Source organism: Chelonia mydas, chromosome 7, assembly GCF_015237465.2.
Source record: "Chelonia mydas isolate rCheMyd1 chromosome 7, rCheMyd1.pri.v2, whole genome shotgun sequence".
In the NCBI taxonomy this organism is placed as follows: domain Eukaryota; kingdom Metazoa; phylum Chordata; order Testudines; family Cheloniidae; genus Chelonia; species Chelonia mydas.
In genome coordinates, this window is record NC_057853.1 from 120,866,274 (window position 1) to 120,882,726 (window position 16,453).

The 16,453-nt window shown below is 45.2% G+C and overlaps 1 protein-coding gene across 24 annotated transcripts in view; it reads left to right on the forward strand.

The window, feature by feature from the left end:
- The window catches only part of BTRC (beta-transducin repeat containing E3 ubiquitin protein ligase), a 171,612-nt gene that overhangs the window by 147,397 nt on the left and 7,762 nt on the right, over window positions 1-16,453 (forward strand). For 23 of the 24 annotated variants that reach the window (XM_043552400.1, XM_043552404.1, XM_043552401.1 and 20 more), the window contains 4 exons: window positions 4,175-4,424; window positions 4,845-4,963; window positions 7,683-7,793; window positions 9,648-9,726. In XM_043552400.1, the coding sequence (XP_043408335.1) occupies window positions 4,175-4,424; window positions 4,845-4,963; window positions 7,683-7,793; window positions 9,648-9,726 (559 nt within the window). The remainder of the gene's footprint in view (window positions 1-4,174; window positions 4,425-4,844; window positions 4,964-7,682; window positions 7,794-9,647; window positions 9,727-16,453) is intronic. The other variant, XM_043552402.1, reaches the window with a different exon arrangement.

Consider the following 16,453-nt stretch of genomic DNA (forward strand, 5'->3'; position numbering starts at 1 on the left):
CAACCTCCGGGTACCCTGTCAGGAAGCAGGCACAAGCCCCAAATTGGCTGCGCGTCCTATACTTAGATTTCACCAACTAAATATCAGAGAGAAACTCTTCAGGCGCTATAACAGCCTAAACGTGGAGTCACAGACAGTCCTCTTGGGTGCTCTGATCCAGCTCCCCACCCACTTGAGCCTGCCTTTGTTTTACACGACGGATCACAGCAATATTCGGATTACTCCATCCCAAAGGACCGGTCACTTACCCCAGGTCCGTCGCACCTTAGATCTCACTGACTATGCTAGTAGCCAATCCTACAATAAACTACCTACAAATTTATTAAGTAGGAAAAGGAAACGAGTTATTTACATGGTTAAAGCAGGTAAATATAGATGCATAAATGTGTTACAAGCTTAAGTGTCAAAAAGTAATAGAAGCTTCTATAGTCAGCAAGCTCTGTATGACCATTAGGGCTAACCCAGGCTGGGCACTGGGGACCTCTTGCTTATGCCTAAAAACCTTGCCACCAGAGTCCAAGTAGCACAGAGATCCAGTTCCTTCTTGTTAGGGGTTTATTATTCCCTCCCCCACCATGTGCTCTGAGCTGCAAGCTCAGCTGATGGGAGGAATCCACTTGCATGGCTCATCTTCATGTAGGGTGGGGGGATGGGATGGACAACAAACATCTTTTGTACTCTTTATAATCTTCAGCCCCCAACTAAAACCCCTCCAACGCATTATTAAGGATCTACAACCTATCCTGAAGGATGACCCAACACTCTCACAAATCTTGGGAGACAGGCCAGTCCTTGCCTACAGACAGCCCCCGAACCTGAAGCAAATACTCACCAGCAACCACATACCACACAACAGAACCACTAACCCAGGAACCTATCCTTGCAACAAAGCCCGTTGCCAACTGTGCCCACATATCTATTCAGGGGACACCATCACAGGGCCTAATAACATCAGCCACACTATCAGAGGCTCGTTCACCTGCACATCTACCAAAGTGATATATGCCATCATGTGCCAGCAATGCCCCTCTGCCATGTACATTGGTCAAACTGGACAGTCTCTACATAAAAGAATAAATGGACACAAATCAGATGTCAAGAATTATAACATTCATAAATGAGTCGGAGAACACTTCAATCTCTCTGGTCACGCGATTACAGACAAGAAAGTTGCTATATTACAACAAAAAAACTTCAAATCCAGACTCCAGCGAGAAACTGTTGAATTGGAATTCATTTGCAAATTGGATACAATTAACTTAGGCTTGAATAGAGACTGGGAGTGGCTAAGTCATTATGCAAGGTAACCTGTTTCCCCTTGTTTTTTCCTACCCCTGCCCCCCCCTCCTCAGACGTTCTTGTTAAACCCTGGATTTGTGCTGGAAATGGCCCACCTTGATTATCATAAACATTGTAAGGAGAGTGATCACTTTAGATAAGCTATTACCAGCAGGAGAGTGGGGTGGGAGGAGGTATTTTTTCATGCTTTGTGTGTATATAAAAAGATCTTCTACACTTTCCACAGTATGCATCCGATGAAGTGAGCTGTAGCTCACGAAAGCTTATGCTCAAATAAATTGGTTAGTCTCTAAGGTGCCACAAGTCCTCCTTTTCTATATACACAGAGAATATGAAACAATGGGTATTACCATACACACTACAACGAGAGTGATCAGTTAAGGTGAGCTATTACCAGCAGAGGAGAGGAAAAAAAAAAACAACCTTTTGTAGTGATAATCAAGATGAGCCATTTCCAGCAGTTGACAAGAACGTGTGAGGAACAGTGGGGGGGAAAATAAACATGGGGAAATAATTTTACTTTGTGTAATGACACATCCACTCCCAGTCTATTCAAGCCTAATGTAATGGTGTCCAGTTTGCAAATTAATTCCAATTCAGCAGTCTCTTGTTGGAGTCTGTTTTTGAAGTTTTTTTGTTGTAATATTGCGACTTTTAGGTCTGTAATGGTGTTTATTCTTTCACCTGCACATCTACCAAACACCATCATAGGGCCTAATCACATCAGCCACGCTGTCAGAGGCTTGTTCACCTGCACATCTACCAATGTGATCTATGCCATCATGTGCCAGCAATGCCCCTCTGCCATGTACATTGACCAAACCGGACAGTGTCTACGTAAAAGAATAAATGGACACAAATCAGACGTCAGGAATTATAGCATTCAAAAACCAGTCAGAGAACACTTCAGTCTCTTTGGTCACTCGATTACAGACCTAAAAGTTGCAATTCTTCAACAAAAAAACTTTAAAAACAGACTCCAGTGACAGACTGCTGAATTGGAATTAATTTGTAAACTGGACACCATTACATTAGGCTTCAATAAAGACTGGGAGTGGATGTGTCATTACACAAAGTAAAACTATTTCCCCATGTTTGTTTTCCCCCCCTACTGTTCCTCACACGTTCTTGTCAACTGCTGGAAATGGCCCATCTTGATTATCACTACAAAAGGTTTTTTGTTTTGTTTTTCTCTCCTCTGCTGGTAATAGCTCACCTTAACTGATCACTCTCGCTGTAGTGTGTATGGTAACACCCATTGTTTCATGTTCTCTGTGTATATAAAATCTTCCTACTGCATGCATCCGATGAAGTGGGCTGTAGCTCACGAAAGCTTATGCTCTAATAAATTTGTTAGTCTCTAAAGTGCCACAAGTCCTCCTGTTTTTTTAGGTATATGTTTGTCAGTGTTCAGTTCACATATGGGGACCTTCACGTGAGCTGGCACCTGCTCTCCCAGCATCACAGTAGGTATCACTTTGCATTTTCAAATAAGCTTGCCCTGTGACAGGAGGGAGGCCTCCAGAGCCTACTCGAAAAGCTGTCTCTTTGAGAGGGGTTAATGGGAGGTGGCATGCACTCTTCAGAAACCGCTGGTTTTTAGGACTGAGAGTTGCTGCAGCCCAAGTTTCATGATGGGTTAGAGCACACAAAACAGAATTCAGAGTAGCAGCCGTGTTGGTCTGTATCCGCAAAAAGAACAGGGGGACTTGTGGCGCCTTAGAGACTCACAAATTTATTTGAGCATAAGCTTTCATGAGCTACAGCTCACTTCATCGGATGCATAGAATGGAACATGGGCATTGTTACTGTAGCATATGAAACAACCATTTGTATTTCATAAACATGAGTGACATTTTTCCTCTCCTTCACATCCCTGCCGTGTTTAATTGCAAGCTTCGTTAACGGAGGAAGGATTCAATTTCCACAGCCTTTTGCTATTTGATAATACAGCCATTATGCTGCTGGAGTTTAGTGTAGCTGGGGTTCAGGGGATGATAGTGCTGCAGGAAGCTGCTGAACGGAATTTTGCCTTGAGGTAAAGACCTTCACAAACAATGCACCAAAAGGAACTGTGTCGCTTTTTAAACTTTAATATCCCCGACGCCTGTCCTAGAAGCTCTTTAAATTGAGCACGTTCCTGATTCTTTTAACCACAAGTTATCCTTTGTGTATAATAGACTATACCTATTAATGGTCAATTGACATAAAAACTCTATATTAATTTCTGCCTTGTCAACAAATTCCTGAAACGTAGTAGTGTTCCTTTGTGTGTGTTCAGGATAAATAATTTGCTGCTGTTAGAACCCCATCTAACCAATAGTGTAATTTTTTTAATGATTCTTTTAGATTTGCTTACAAAGAAAAAGCACACTCTGGTCTTCTGCTACTACTGAAAATTGTCCCCTTTGTTGGCAGTCCCAGCAGCAAGGGTGAAGTTTGAATGGACCATTGAGGGTGAACTTGCCTCTAGCACTGGGTCTCCCCAGATCAGGGTAGATAGGCATAACTTTGGGGGTGGAGAGAGCTGCAGGCAGAGCTAACAGGGGACTTCAATCTCCAGGGCTGTCCGTCTGGTACCTTTCATCAGCACTACACAGTCACTTAATTACAAAATGCTTTGCTGTGTTGTTGTTATGGGGCTAATTGCATTGCAGGTTTTTTGGTTGCTGGACTCCTTTAATATTTTCGTAATCAGCTCGTTTATGTGATGTATCTTGTCATGAACTGTTCAGCAGATTCTAGGTTTAGTATGTGGTGTTTGCTTGTAATAAAACCAAAGACGTGATTTTTCTTTTCCTGCAGAAAAATCAAATGTAATTTCTTTTTCACCCTCTTTCCCTTCCGTTGGTTTGAAATATTGTGTGGATTTCAGGGTGTGGGATGTAAATACCGGCGAGATGCTAAACACGCTGATTCACCACTGCGAAGCAGTACTGCACCTGCGCTTTAACAATGGCATGATGGTGACTTGTTCCAAAGACCGTTCCATTGCCGTCTGGGACATGGCTTCCCCGACAGACATTACCCTGCGGAGGGTCCTGGTAGGACATAGAGCTGCTGTCAACGTAGTGGACTTTGATGACAAGTACATTGTGTCAGCATCAGGTGACAGGACTATAAAGGTAAGAAATTTCAAAGGTTGCTTATTTACAGCACTTGTCATTGTTAACCAGAAAGAATGACCAGATTCCTGAGAACGTAAGAGTTGGCGATGTTAAAACTCAGAAAAAAGCCAATTCATACATAAACTATTAATCGGTTTCGAAAGTGCTATGGTTTAGTTTGGGAACAAGTCCTAATATAATACAATAAAAGCTCTGGGTATGAAGAGTCAGTCTGTTAACTGTAGAAGTCTGTAGCCATGTGTCACTGGTAAGGTAGTGTTCCCTACGTCAGCAACAGTGTCTTGAATTTGACTTGTGACCTCGAGGTTGTGATGACTTTTTGAACATTCTGGACACACCTGTTTCTCCCACAGGTCCCTCCCCTCCGTTAGTTACCTCTTAATAATTAGGCCCTGTGTGTTTTCTCTCCCATCTCAGGTCTGGAACACTAGTACCTGCGAGTTTGTGCGCACCTTAAATGGCCACAAACGAGGCATCGCGTGTCTGCAGTACAGAGATCGGCTAGTAGTGAGTGGCTCTTCAGATAACACTATCAGGTGAGAGGCAAGTTCCCATCGGAGAGTTTTGCGCACAGTGTTCTCGTTTCCTGCAAGGCCGTTGTCTCCGGTTCACTTGGGACATGCCGAAGTTAGATAACCGAAATGATCTGTGCCCATTTTCCCTGGAACTGGGCAGCCTTTGCTGTAGAATGCTGTGAACTACTGAAGGGGGGTATAGAAAGCCATTTTTCTGCATTGCCTTGTAGCCTCCCTATCTCACGAGTGCCATACTAATCAGCAAGTCAGGCTGGTTAGACAGTTTTGGTGAGTGAAATAGCTGGCAAGCTGGGTCAGACATGCAATACGAAGCATTTAATCCTCTGCAGAAATCTCCTGGGCTCACACCAAACTCCTCTTGTGGTGCTTGGCATCTGGTATAGTTTGGAACAGCTGGTTGAGAGCATGAAGTTCAGTTTTCTCCCTCTTGCACTTTCCTGGCTGCCCTAACAGCAGCCTGAGATTTAACCCCTTTCATGCCGGGAGTCAGGATTTCTTGGTACATCATGCAGCTGCAACTAGAGGGATGTACCCTTATCTCCTTAACTAGTGTTGTTCAGTAAACTTGAATCGACGTGAAACTGACTGTGGTAAGTGGTTGGATCATATAAATGAGTGGTCGGGTTGCCTCCCTTTTACCCGTCACCTGCTGGTTTAGAGGAGAACTTTTCCCTGCCGCTGAAACTTGGGAATGGACTGTCTGAGCAACAGCAATCTGCTTTCTTGTTTTACCAGTCCTCTGTTGTCAGTGGTGAATACAGAGGCTCTTGTTTGCTGGGCGCCCTTCCCCACAAGCAGCCACCTTTTCCTCCTCTGAATTCCACAGGAAGCTGACACTCCTGTCTGTGACACCACAAGGTGATTGAACCAATTGTGCTGTGCCAAATTTTGAATGCTGTCTGCTTGATGACATGACCTAGTAAAAGGACCAGCCAGATTGAGAGAGCACTGACTCCTGCTTCCTTTTACACAGTGAAATGGGAAGTGATTACATTGTGCTGTTTTTCTAAAATACCCTTAAGTGTGGCAAGAAGATTGTGCACTTTGAATTTGAATAAATCCTTTTTTGTACAGTACTTTGAAACTCAGAGCCAAAAGAAATGGGAGTAGAAAATAGTTAAATATCACAGCATTTAGAAAATCAGCTAAAATACCACTTGTAATAACCAACAAAAATTTGAGTACAGTAATCAACCTAAAGAGGAATACAGTTACTCTTATTCTTACACTGAATAAAATTCCTAGTTGATAGATAAATTGTGCTATAATTTCATGAAAGTTGGCAGTGAATCTTAGCTGAACCCGAGTCCCGTGGCCCTCAAGTCATGGTGAAAGGTTTACCTGCTCACTTACTCTGCCAGCCTTCCACAAGCATTGGTTGAGGGTGTGTATCTGTGGGAAGGTGATAAGAGTGCAGCTTACTAAGAAATCTATGTGGATGTCTTGATGTATGTTTGATTTTAATTTACGTGAGATACAAGATGTTGGCCTTCAATTGGGTGAAGTATGATGTGAAATTTGAAGTTTGTAACTTCTGAAATTTGATGTCCTAGAGGCTGAAAACCTTTAGACTCCTTAAGAATTTTTTTTCAGAAGGGAGTGTTTTAAAAGATTTTCCAATTCTGTAAATATAGAGTGTACAAAAGAGTAGGAAATTAAAGTTTGTCTTCCTTAGAGATATAGTCTATCTGAAAATTATTTGGGTGGGATTTCAGGTCAGTTCTTCAGCTGGTGCAAGTCAAATTTTCCAGCTGAGGACCTGGCCCATCATGTTTCAAGGCATTTAAACCCAAAAACTCAATACAGGGAGCCATTGAGGCCAGGGTGTTTCATTGTTCCAAATATAAACTATCAGTGGAGAAAAGAGAAGAAAGATCAAGTGGTGACTTGATCATGGTATAGGAGTCCCTTCACAGGGAGAAAATAATGGATATTAAAGGACTCTTTTTCTTTAGTACTGAAAGGCATAACCAGAACCAATGGCTGGAAGTTCAAGCCTGAAAAATTCCAATTAAAAATAAGACACCAGTGTTTAACCGTGATTAACTATTGGGACAAGCTTCCAAAGGAAGCTGTGGATTCTCCATCTCTTGATGGCTTCAAATCCAGACTTGGATGCCTTTTTGGAACCTGCTTTAGTCAAAAACAAGTTATTATCCTCAATACAGGGGTAACTGGGTGAAATTCTCTGGCCTGTGTTATACAGGAGTTCAGGCTTGATGATCTGTTGGCCTCTCTGGCCTTAAAACGTGAATCATTCCCCCAGCGCCCCTATGCACGAAGGCTACACCTCTGCCTCTGTGTAAAACATCCCACCAAGCTGAGGCCTTCTCAGGCGGCAGCTGCTTCCTGGGCAGAGAGGCGCTTTGCGGCAGTGGGGCTGCGCATCCTCCACCAGAACTGCAATGAGATTGCACAGGTTAGGAGCCAGGGCCGACTATTCAGAGTCACTGGTTTGCCATGTGTCAAGTCACTTGACCTCGTACCCACTAGAACCTGAACATAACGTAACAGGGTTTTCTTTGAAAAATATGCTCCAGCTGAGCTGCAGGAAAAAAGTGGTGGGGTTGTGGGGTGATGAATTCAATACCTCCACATTTGCACCATCACGATCTTTATTTCCAGAGAACTCGTTGACCAATTATAATCTGAGACCAAATATTTCATTGCAGTAATGGATTTTCAGACTTTCTCTCCTCTTCTTCCTAATCTCTTCCAGGTTGTGGGATATCGAGTGTGGAGCATGTTTACGAGTACTGGAAGGCCATGAGGAGTTGGTGAGATGCATACGCTTCGATAACAAGAGGATAGTCAGTGGGGCATATGATGGGTGAGATGGTTAACAAGGTTCAGACACCTAGCATCCCTCTTCCTCCCCCCCCCCCTCAAAAAATTAGACCTGTTGTCAGTTGTACTATTCTCACACTTATGGCCAATATATGAGAAGTGTGTTACGTTCACCTGGCCTTTCCCTTTTCTGGATCGGGTCTTCTGTGGTGTGTGTTCTCCAGCAGTTTCACATGGCAGATCCATGCAGAACTCCTCATGCTTAAATCACTGACAACCAGATCAGCTAGTTCTGTGCCCAGGAATGTAGTAGATCAGAGCACTGAGTCCATAAGGTCAGTGTCTCTTGTCTAGCAGTGGCCAGACCTGAAGCTGCTTTTTCTACAGCTCCCACAATTCCTGCTGTTTGTTTTGTTCCACATAAGTGTGCATGCACGTCTACCTACTCCCTTCCCCCATGTAACTGAGTAGTATAGAGAAGTGAACGAGCAGACACACAGCCAGTCAGAGAAGGCAACAAAGTACAACAGGCGGACTGAAAAGCACACAGTGAGTGTCTTGGTCTGGAAACTCCTGTCGATAATCTAGGGCAATGTGCTTAACCAAGCATTGCTGCTTGCACTGTGAAAGGGACTCCAAAGAGCAGGGTCCTTCTCCAGCACTCTCCACTGCAGCTAGCCAGATTTCCGTGGCACGAGGAAGAGGCTTACTTCACTCCGGAGGTTGTATTTGCTATGGTGAGCTAGCTTCCTGGTACATTGCTGGTGTCCAGGCTCCCTTGGGGAAGAGCTGACTTTCCTTTTCCAGGCCTGAATAACTCTGAGCTACACTGGGGTCTTGTGTAGCTAATTTGGATAGCATGTCCCCTATGCTACCAAGTCAGCTTCCTGCTCCTGGGCAGGGAGTCCCTCTACTAGTGTATAGAATCCCACTCTCTTCCAGCCCTACACCTGCAGACTGATTTAAATGAGGGTGCGTGGGTTCCCCACACTTCATTCTCCCCCATCCTGCTGTTAGCACCCTTCGTACTACAAGATAGTCACTACATTGCACAAGGGAGGCGGGCATGTGACTGAACTCTAGGCGTGACCGTATGGCTTAAGGCTGAGGGAAATCTCCAGCCCAGCCCTGTTTGATTTTCTGTAATAAATCTGACATTACGATTTGGTGCAGTCTAATGCTAAGACATGGGTGTCATCACCCCAGCTTTATAGCTAAACCCCAAACCTCTAGCAAGCTGGATACCAGTGCAGTGGCATGCCTGGGCTGTGGAGCAATGGAGATGCACCTTTTCCTCCCCACTGAATGTGTCCTGTTTTCTGAAATGCTTGAGCTCTCGTGGTTCTTGTGGAACCTGCCTGTGGCTGTCCATAGCAGTAGTTTGCCCTGGTAGAGCAATCCTAGCCTGCCTGCCTGCCTACGTTCTAGGAGGAAGGGACGCGCTTGTACCAGTTGAAGAAGGGGATGAATCCACACTGTGGAGACTTAGACACACTTTTCTTTTTGTCCCGCAAGAGTCTTTATATAATGTGTCACATTATCTGTGTATAAACCCCCGTGCGTTCTCACAGCTGTGATCACGCCGTTTCATTGCCTTTGGCCTGTTTGCCATTAAGGAGGAAGTGTCTACATTAACCTTCACCCAGGTCTCTACATTAGTTACTGTCACCTGCTTTTTTATGTAATTCATTTGTATGGTAACCATATACTTTCACCTGTAAGATCAGCAGGCTTTACCCAAGAGAGCATGTGAGAGCCAGGTGTCAAGAGCAAAAAGGTTTCTCTATGTTTCCATGAGCCGGATGTATTATCTAAGCTGTTAACTTTAATTGCTGGTGAACCATTTACACTTTTCTCTGTAACAAAGCTTTGGTGCTTGTCCCTCTTTCCTCTCCAGGAAAATTAAAGTGTGGGATCTTGTGGCTGCTCTGGACCCACGTGCTCCAGCTGGGACCCTCTGTCTGCGAACCCTCGTGGTAAGAGCTTTTGGTTGGGGGGGGGGAGGGGTTCAAGGTGGGGGAGGACAGCCTTTGTCAAGGCTGTGTTACGCCATGAAAGCTTGAGCTGTTGTAGGCAAAGTTCAGATGAAGTAGATGATGATAGGCCCCAAAGGGCAGGCTTGTAGATGTGTCTGAATGTAAGGTATTATGGGATCTTTCACCCAGAAAGACTTTCGAACCAGAGCCTTGCAAAAAGTGCCATGGGACCTTTAACACAGTCAAGGAATGTGTTTTACAGCCTCTTCGGCAGCCCCTAACGATACACCAGGGCATCAGCTCAGTGCCAGTCCCAAGGGAGAATGTTCCGCTTCTGAACACCCCTGTCACCACTTCAAACATTGGAAGTCAATGGAGCTGTGATACTTTGCACCAGCTGAGGGTCTGACCTCAAAGGCATGATACCCTCCGCTGAGCATACCTATGGAGTCTGCATAATCTATTAGAGACTAACAGATTTATTTGAGCCTAAGCTTTGCTGTAGCTCATGAAAGCTTATGCTCAAATAAATTTGTTAGTCTCTAAGGTGCCACAAGTCCTCCTTTTCTTTTTGCGAATACAGACTGACATGGCTGCTAGTCTGAAACCTGCATAATCTATGTGCTGCTGAGTGACCAGGACTTTTCTTGGGCCTCTTTCTTCTCTCTGGCAGTTTTTTAATGTTGCCAGACTATTGTTGTTAAAAGGGGTAGTTAAAAGAAGTGCTTTCATCCCTTTTTAAAATTGATGTTAAGTTCATAACTAAAATCTATTTGTGACATTTTCTCTTTAGCACCCACATGCTGGTTGTGTTTATTGTAGGGTTGCTTGTGAGGCCGAGTTGCTAGCATCGATTATTAGACACAGGACCAAAAACATCACAACTGGCACTAATTGGCTCCCTTCTTGGAAATCTAAGCAGAGGTGCCTCGGATAGAATGGGCCGCAGACGCTGAACCCGTCAGCCTTCAGCCTTGTCTACACTGGCATTTTTCTTTTCTCCCACTGGTGCTCAGTGTGGGTCTAAATGATGATGGTAAAAGTGCCATTGGCTATTGCTTTCAGCAGAGTCACACTAGTTGTAGAGTAATAGGGGAAGGTTTTCAAGAAAAATGCCATTGCAGACAAGGTCTTAGGGATGATCCCTCTAGGTCAGAGTTGAGATGTATTAGCAAGAGGCCAGAAGAAGCTTGGCCTACTGCTGTGCTTTTTCTGTGGCATTCAGCATCCAGTTCACTTAGAAAAGTCAGAGAAGAGGACATTAAAGCACTGGCTTTGGGGAGAGAAACACTCAGGCTTCAGTGGCGTTAGTGTATGTCAAACCTGGTCATATTTCTGGGGTTCTATGGCCATTTCCTTGGCTGTAAACCTTCCACGTATTGAAGCTCGCCAGTTCTCGAAGTTAGTGTTCAGAGGAATCTCCCGTGTGTTGCTGAATGGCATGTCTTCAAGCAATACATTGGAAGCCCCACTTGTTAGCACAGCAGAACTGCAAATAGTGTAATGGCTCGTACCCAAAAAACCCCTTTGTCATGTGTCAGCTGCAAACCATGGAGCGGCCCTGTGCCTGTGCATATACAGACCCAGAGAGTCTGAGACTGCCATACATTAACAGTAAAAAGAAAAGGAGGACTTGTGGCACCTTAGAGACTAACAAATTTATTTGAGCATAAGCTTTCGTGAGCTGCAGCTCACTTCATCGGATGCATTCAGTGGAAAATACAGGATGCATCTGATGAAGTGAGCTGTAGCTCACGAAAGTTTATGCTCAAATAAATCTGTTAGTCTCTAAGGTGCCAAAAGTCCTCCTTTTCTTTTTACCAATACAGACTAACACGGCTGCTACTCTGAAACCATACATTAACAGTGTTGATCCTGTTCCAATCTTAGACCCTGCTTGGGCACTGTGGTTTTTCTGCTAACCTGGGAGGCTTAATTTAACTAGTGCAATTCCATCTGCATTTTCCGGCCGTGAAGAATACAGGTATCCTGAAAAATTGCATTATAAATCAAAAATTGTGGGATGAAAACATTGTAGGAATCTGTGAATGGAAGCCTAGAAATCCCCGTTTGTAGGAGTGAGCGAGCTAAGGGGGGAAGATAGGGCATGGAGCATTACTTTTAGGGTCTTTCATGCCTGTAACTGCAGAGCATCCTAGTATCCGCTTACTCCTGCTCTTTTTTCTTCCCTCGTCCTCCAAAATGAAACCTCTCAATAAACGTTGCAAGCCTCCTGCTGTTTGTGTTCAATTTTCAAGCAGTAGGAGAAAAGTCTGCAGATAACAAATGCTCGCTGCGTGCCAGTTCCTTTCATTTTTCCCTCCTTTGGATGGAGCAACAGCCTCATGAGCTTGACAGCAGCTTCCCAATCTGAGAAATAAGTATCGCGCAGCTTTACATGTCAAGCTAAGGAGGCCAGGTTCTTTTGGCTTTAACTTACAATGGGAAGCGTGCATCACACCAGCTGCCCCTGTGATTTTAAAGGGCAAGTAGAGTGATTAGTGCATAGGATCTTTAGGTAGAGAGATTTCATTTAGTAAACACTGATTGAAAAGTTCATTTTCAAAGCAGTCTTTCAAAATACCTGTCTCTTTCAGTCTCCTTGGGGCACCTGCTATTGTCGTGACTTTCCCCTGCAGGAGCTCTAGTCTGTTGGGCACACGAAACACCATTCCTATTTGAATACATGCCAAGCCAGACTCCTGGAGTGTCTGTCTGTTTAATTAACTAGAATTTTAAAACTAAGGATGCTACTTGTAAGACAAACCTTATTTAAAACAAAATAGAACTTGCCTTACAACTATGAAACGGTCCTTTTTCCTTGCATTCAAAAAGGAACTGCATTTCAGAGTCCTGCTCTGTCAAAACAGTAGCTTCTTGTTCGGAGGGGAACTGTTCTGTTGATGAGTATATCTGAGAGACCTTTCATTTTTTGTGATTTACCCATCTTAAAACTAGCTGTCGTGGTTAGAATATCTTATCACATTTGGTTTTCTTTACACCACGTCTGGCAGCGTGAAAGGCATAACAAGGAGCCACGTACTGATACTAAAGTCAGGAGGCATTGCCCTGGTTTTGATTGCAATCCCTTTTGACCAGGGAAGCTGCTGCCCACGCCTGCAGCAGGGAGCACCAATAACAGCTAGCCAGCACATGTAGGGAAGTGTAGTGAGTTGTGCTTTACAATGTGCAGGATCTGGCGTAGATTGCCATACTCTTTCCACTCAGCCTCCTAGAAGAATACAAGCTGCCTCTAAAGAAGGGCCTTTCCTGCGGCTACGTTTAGAACTGCTTAGGAGGAATCATTACAATGTCATTTTGACTTTATAATGGTCTCCTTTGTCTCTTCAGTTTAAGCTGTTTCCTCCTTCAGCAGTAGCAACAGTGCCAAGCAGGAGACTCAGGATCAATTCATAGATAGAATCATAGAAGATTAGGGTTGGAAGAGACCTCAGGAGGTCATCTAGTCCAACCCCCTGCTCAAAGCAGAACCAACACCCACTAGATCATCCCAGCCAGGGCTTTGTCAAGCCGGGCCTTAAAAACCTCTAAGGATGGAGATTCCACCACCTCCCTAGGTAACCCATTCCAGTGCTTCACTACCCTCCTAGTGAAATAGTTTTTCCTAGTATCCAACCTAGACCTCCCCCTCTGCAACTTGAGACCATTGCTTCTTGTTCTCTCATCTGCCACCACTGAGAACAGCCTAGATCCATCCTCTTTGGGACCCCCCTTCAGGTAGTTGAAGGCTGTTATCAAATCCCCCCCTCCACTCTTCTCTTCTGTGGACTAAATAAGCCCAGTTCCTTCAGCCTCTCCTCATAAGTCATGTGCCCCAGCCCCCTAATCATTTTTGTTGCCCTCTGCTGGACTCTCTCCAATTTGTCCACATCCCTTCTGTAGTGGGGGGCCCAAAACTGGACAGAATACTCCCGATGTGGCCTCACTAGTGCTGAATAGAGGGGAATAATCTGCTGGAAATGCTCCTACTAATGCAGCCCAATATGCTGTTAGCCTTTTTGGCAACAAGGGCACACTGCTGACTCATATCCAGCTTCTCGTCCACTGTAACCCCCAGGTCCTTTTCTGCAGAACTGCTGCCTAGCCACTCAGTCCCTAGTCTGTAGTGGTGCATGGGATTCTTCTGTCCTAAGTGCAGGACTCTGCACTTGTCCCTGTTGGACCTCATCAAGTTTCTTTTCGCCCAATCCTCCAATTTGTCTGGGTCACCCTGGAACCTATCCCTACCTTCCAGCCTATTTACCTCTCCCCCAGCTTAGTGTCATCCACAAACTTGCTGAGGGTGCAATCCATCCCATCATCCAGATCATTAATGAAGAAGTTAATTAATCATTAATGAACGGTTTCTTCAGGTATGTTGGCAACAAGAAGAAAGCCAAGGAAAGTGTGGGCCCCTTACTGAATGAGGGAGGCAACCTAGTGACAGAGGATGTGGAAAAAGCTAATGTGCTCAATGCTTTTTTTGCCTCTGTTTTCACTAGCAAGGTCAGCTCCCAGACTGCTGCGCTGGGCATCACAAAATGGGGAAGAGATGGCCAGCCCTCTGTGGAGATAGAGGTGGTTAGGGACTATTTAGAAAAGCTGGACGTGCACAAGTCCATGGGGCCGGACGAGTTGCATCCGAGAGTACTGAAGGAATTGGCGGCTGTGATTGCAGAGCCCTTGGCCATTATCTTTGAAAACTCGTGGCGAACGGGGGAAGTCCCGGATGACTGGAAAAAGGCTAATGTAGTGCCAATCTTTAAAAAAGGGAAGAAGGAGGATCCTGGGAACTACAGGCCAGTCAGCCTCACCTCAGTCCCTGGAAAAATCATGGAGCAGGTCCTCAAAGAATCAATCCTGAAGCACTTACATGAGAGGAAAGTGATCAGGAACAGTCAGCATGGATTCACCAAGGGAAGGTCATGCCTGACTAATCTAATCGCCTTTTATGATGAGATTACTGGTTCTGTGGATGAAGGGAAAGCAGTGGATGTATTGTTTCTTGACTTTAGCAAAGCTTTTGACACGGTCTCCCACAGTATTCTTGTCAGCAAGTTAAGGAAGTATGGGCTGGATGAATGCACTATAAGGTGGGTAGAAAGCTGGCTAGATTGTCGGGCTCAACGGGTAGTGATCAATGGCTCCATGTCTAGTTGGCAGCCGGTGTCAAGTGGAGTGCCCCAGGGGTCGGTCCTGGGGCCGGTTTTGTTCAATATCTTCATAAATGATCTGGAGGATGGTGTGGATTGCACTCTCAGCAAATTTGCGGATGATACTAAACTGGGAGGAGTGGTAGATACGCTGGAGGGGAGGGATAGGATACAGAAGGACCTAGACAAATTGGAGGATTGGGCCAAAAGAAATCTGATGAGGTTCAATAAGGATAAGTGCAGGGTCCTGCACTTAGGATGGAAGAATCCAATGCACCTCTACAGACTAGGGACCGAATGGCTAGGCAGCAGTTCTGCAGAAAAGGACCTAGGGGTGACAGTGGACGAGAAGCTGGATATGAGTCAGCAGTGTGCCCTTGTTGCCAAGAAGGCCAATGGCATTTTGGGATGTATAAGTAGGGGCATAGCGAGCAGATCGAGGGACGTGATCGTTCCCCTCTATTCGACACTGGTGAGGCCTCATCTGGAGTACTGTGTCCAGTTTTGGGCCCCACACTACAAGAAGGATGTGGATAAATTGGAGAGAGTCCAGCGAAGGGCAACAAAAATGATTAGGGGTCTAGAGCACATGACTTATGAGGAGAGGCTGAGGGAGCTGGGATTGTTTAGTCTGCGGAAGAGAAGAATGAGGGGGGATTTGATAGCTGCTTTCAACTACCTGAGAGGTGGTTCCAGAGAGGATGGCTCTAGACTGTTCTCAATGGTAGCAGATGACAGAACGAGGAGTAATGGTCTCAAGTTGCAATGGGGGAGGTTTAGATTGGATATTAGGAAAACTTTTTCACTAAGAGGGTGGTGAAACACTGGAATGCGTTACCTAGGGAGGTGGTAGAATCTCCTTCCTTAGAGGTTTTTAAGGTCAGGCTTGACAAAGCCCTGGCTGGGATGATTTAACTGGGAATCGGTCCTGCTTCGAGCAGGGGGTTGGACTAGATGACCTTCTGGGGTCCCTTCCAACCCTGATATTCTATGATTCTAAGTTGAACAAAACCGTCCCCAGGATCGATCGCTGGGGCACTCTGCTTGATCCTGGCTACCAACTAGACATCGAGCTGTTGATCACTACCCGTTGAACCCTGATCTAGCCAGCTTTCTATCCACCTTGTAGTCCATTCATCCAATCCATACTTCAACTTGCTGGCAAGAATACCGTGGGAGACCGTATCAAAAGCTTTGCTAAAGTCAAGATATATCACATCTACCGCTTTCCCCATATCCACAGAGCTAGCTATCTCATCATAGAAGACAATCAGGTTGGTCAATTGCCAAACTGTCCCTGTTCCCCTATAACCCACTGCTGGTGGAAATGCTATGGAGGCAGTGCTGAGCTGCATAGTAGGAGGTATGAGGTTATCGCTCTGTCAGCCACACCTAGCCGCTCTGGAGAAGAGCTGTCCTATGAGGAGTGGTCGGTTTAAGGGCATGGGGCTCGGGGAGCAATGTCTCCATGCAGGTGTCTGCTCTGGTGTGTGCTCCCTGCTGAAGGGCCAGGTTCCAAATATGGCAGATGTACTTTTACGCAACTAGCTTGTACCACAGAGATAATGGCACAC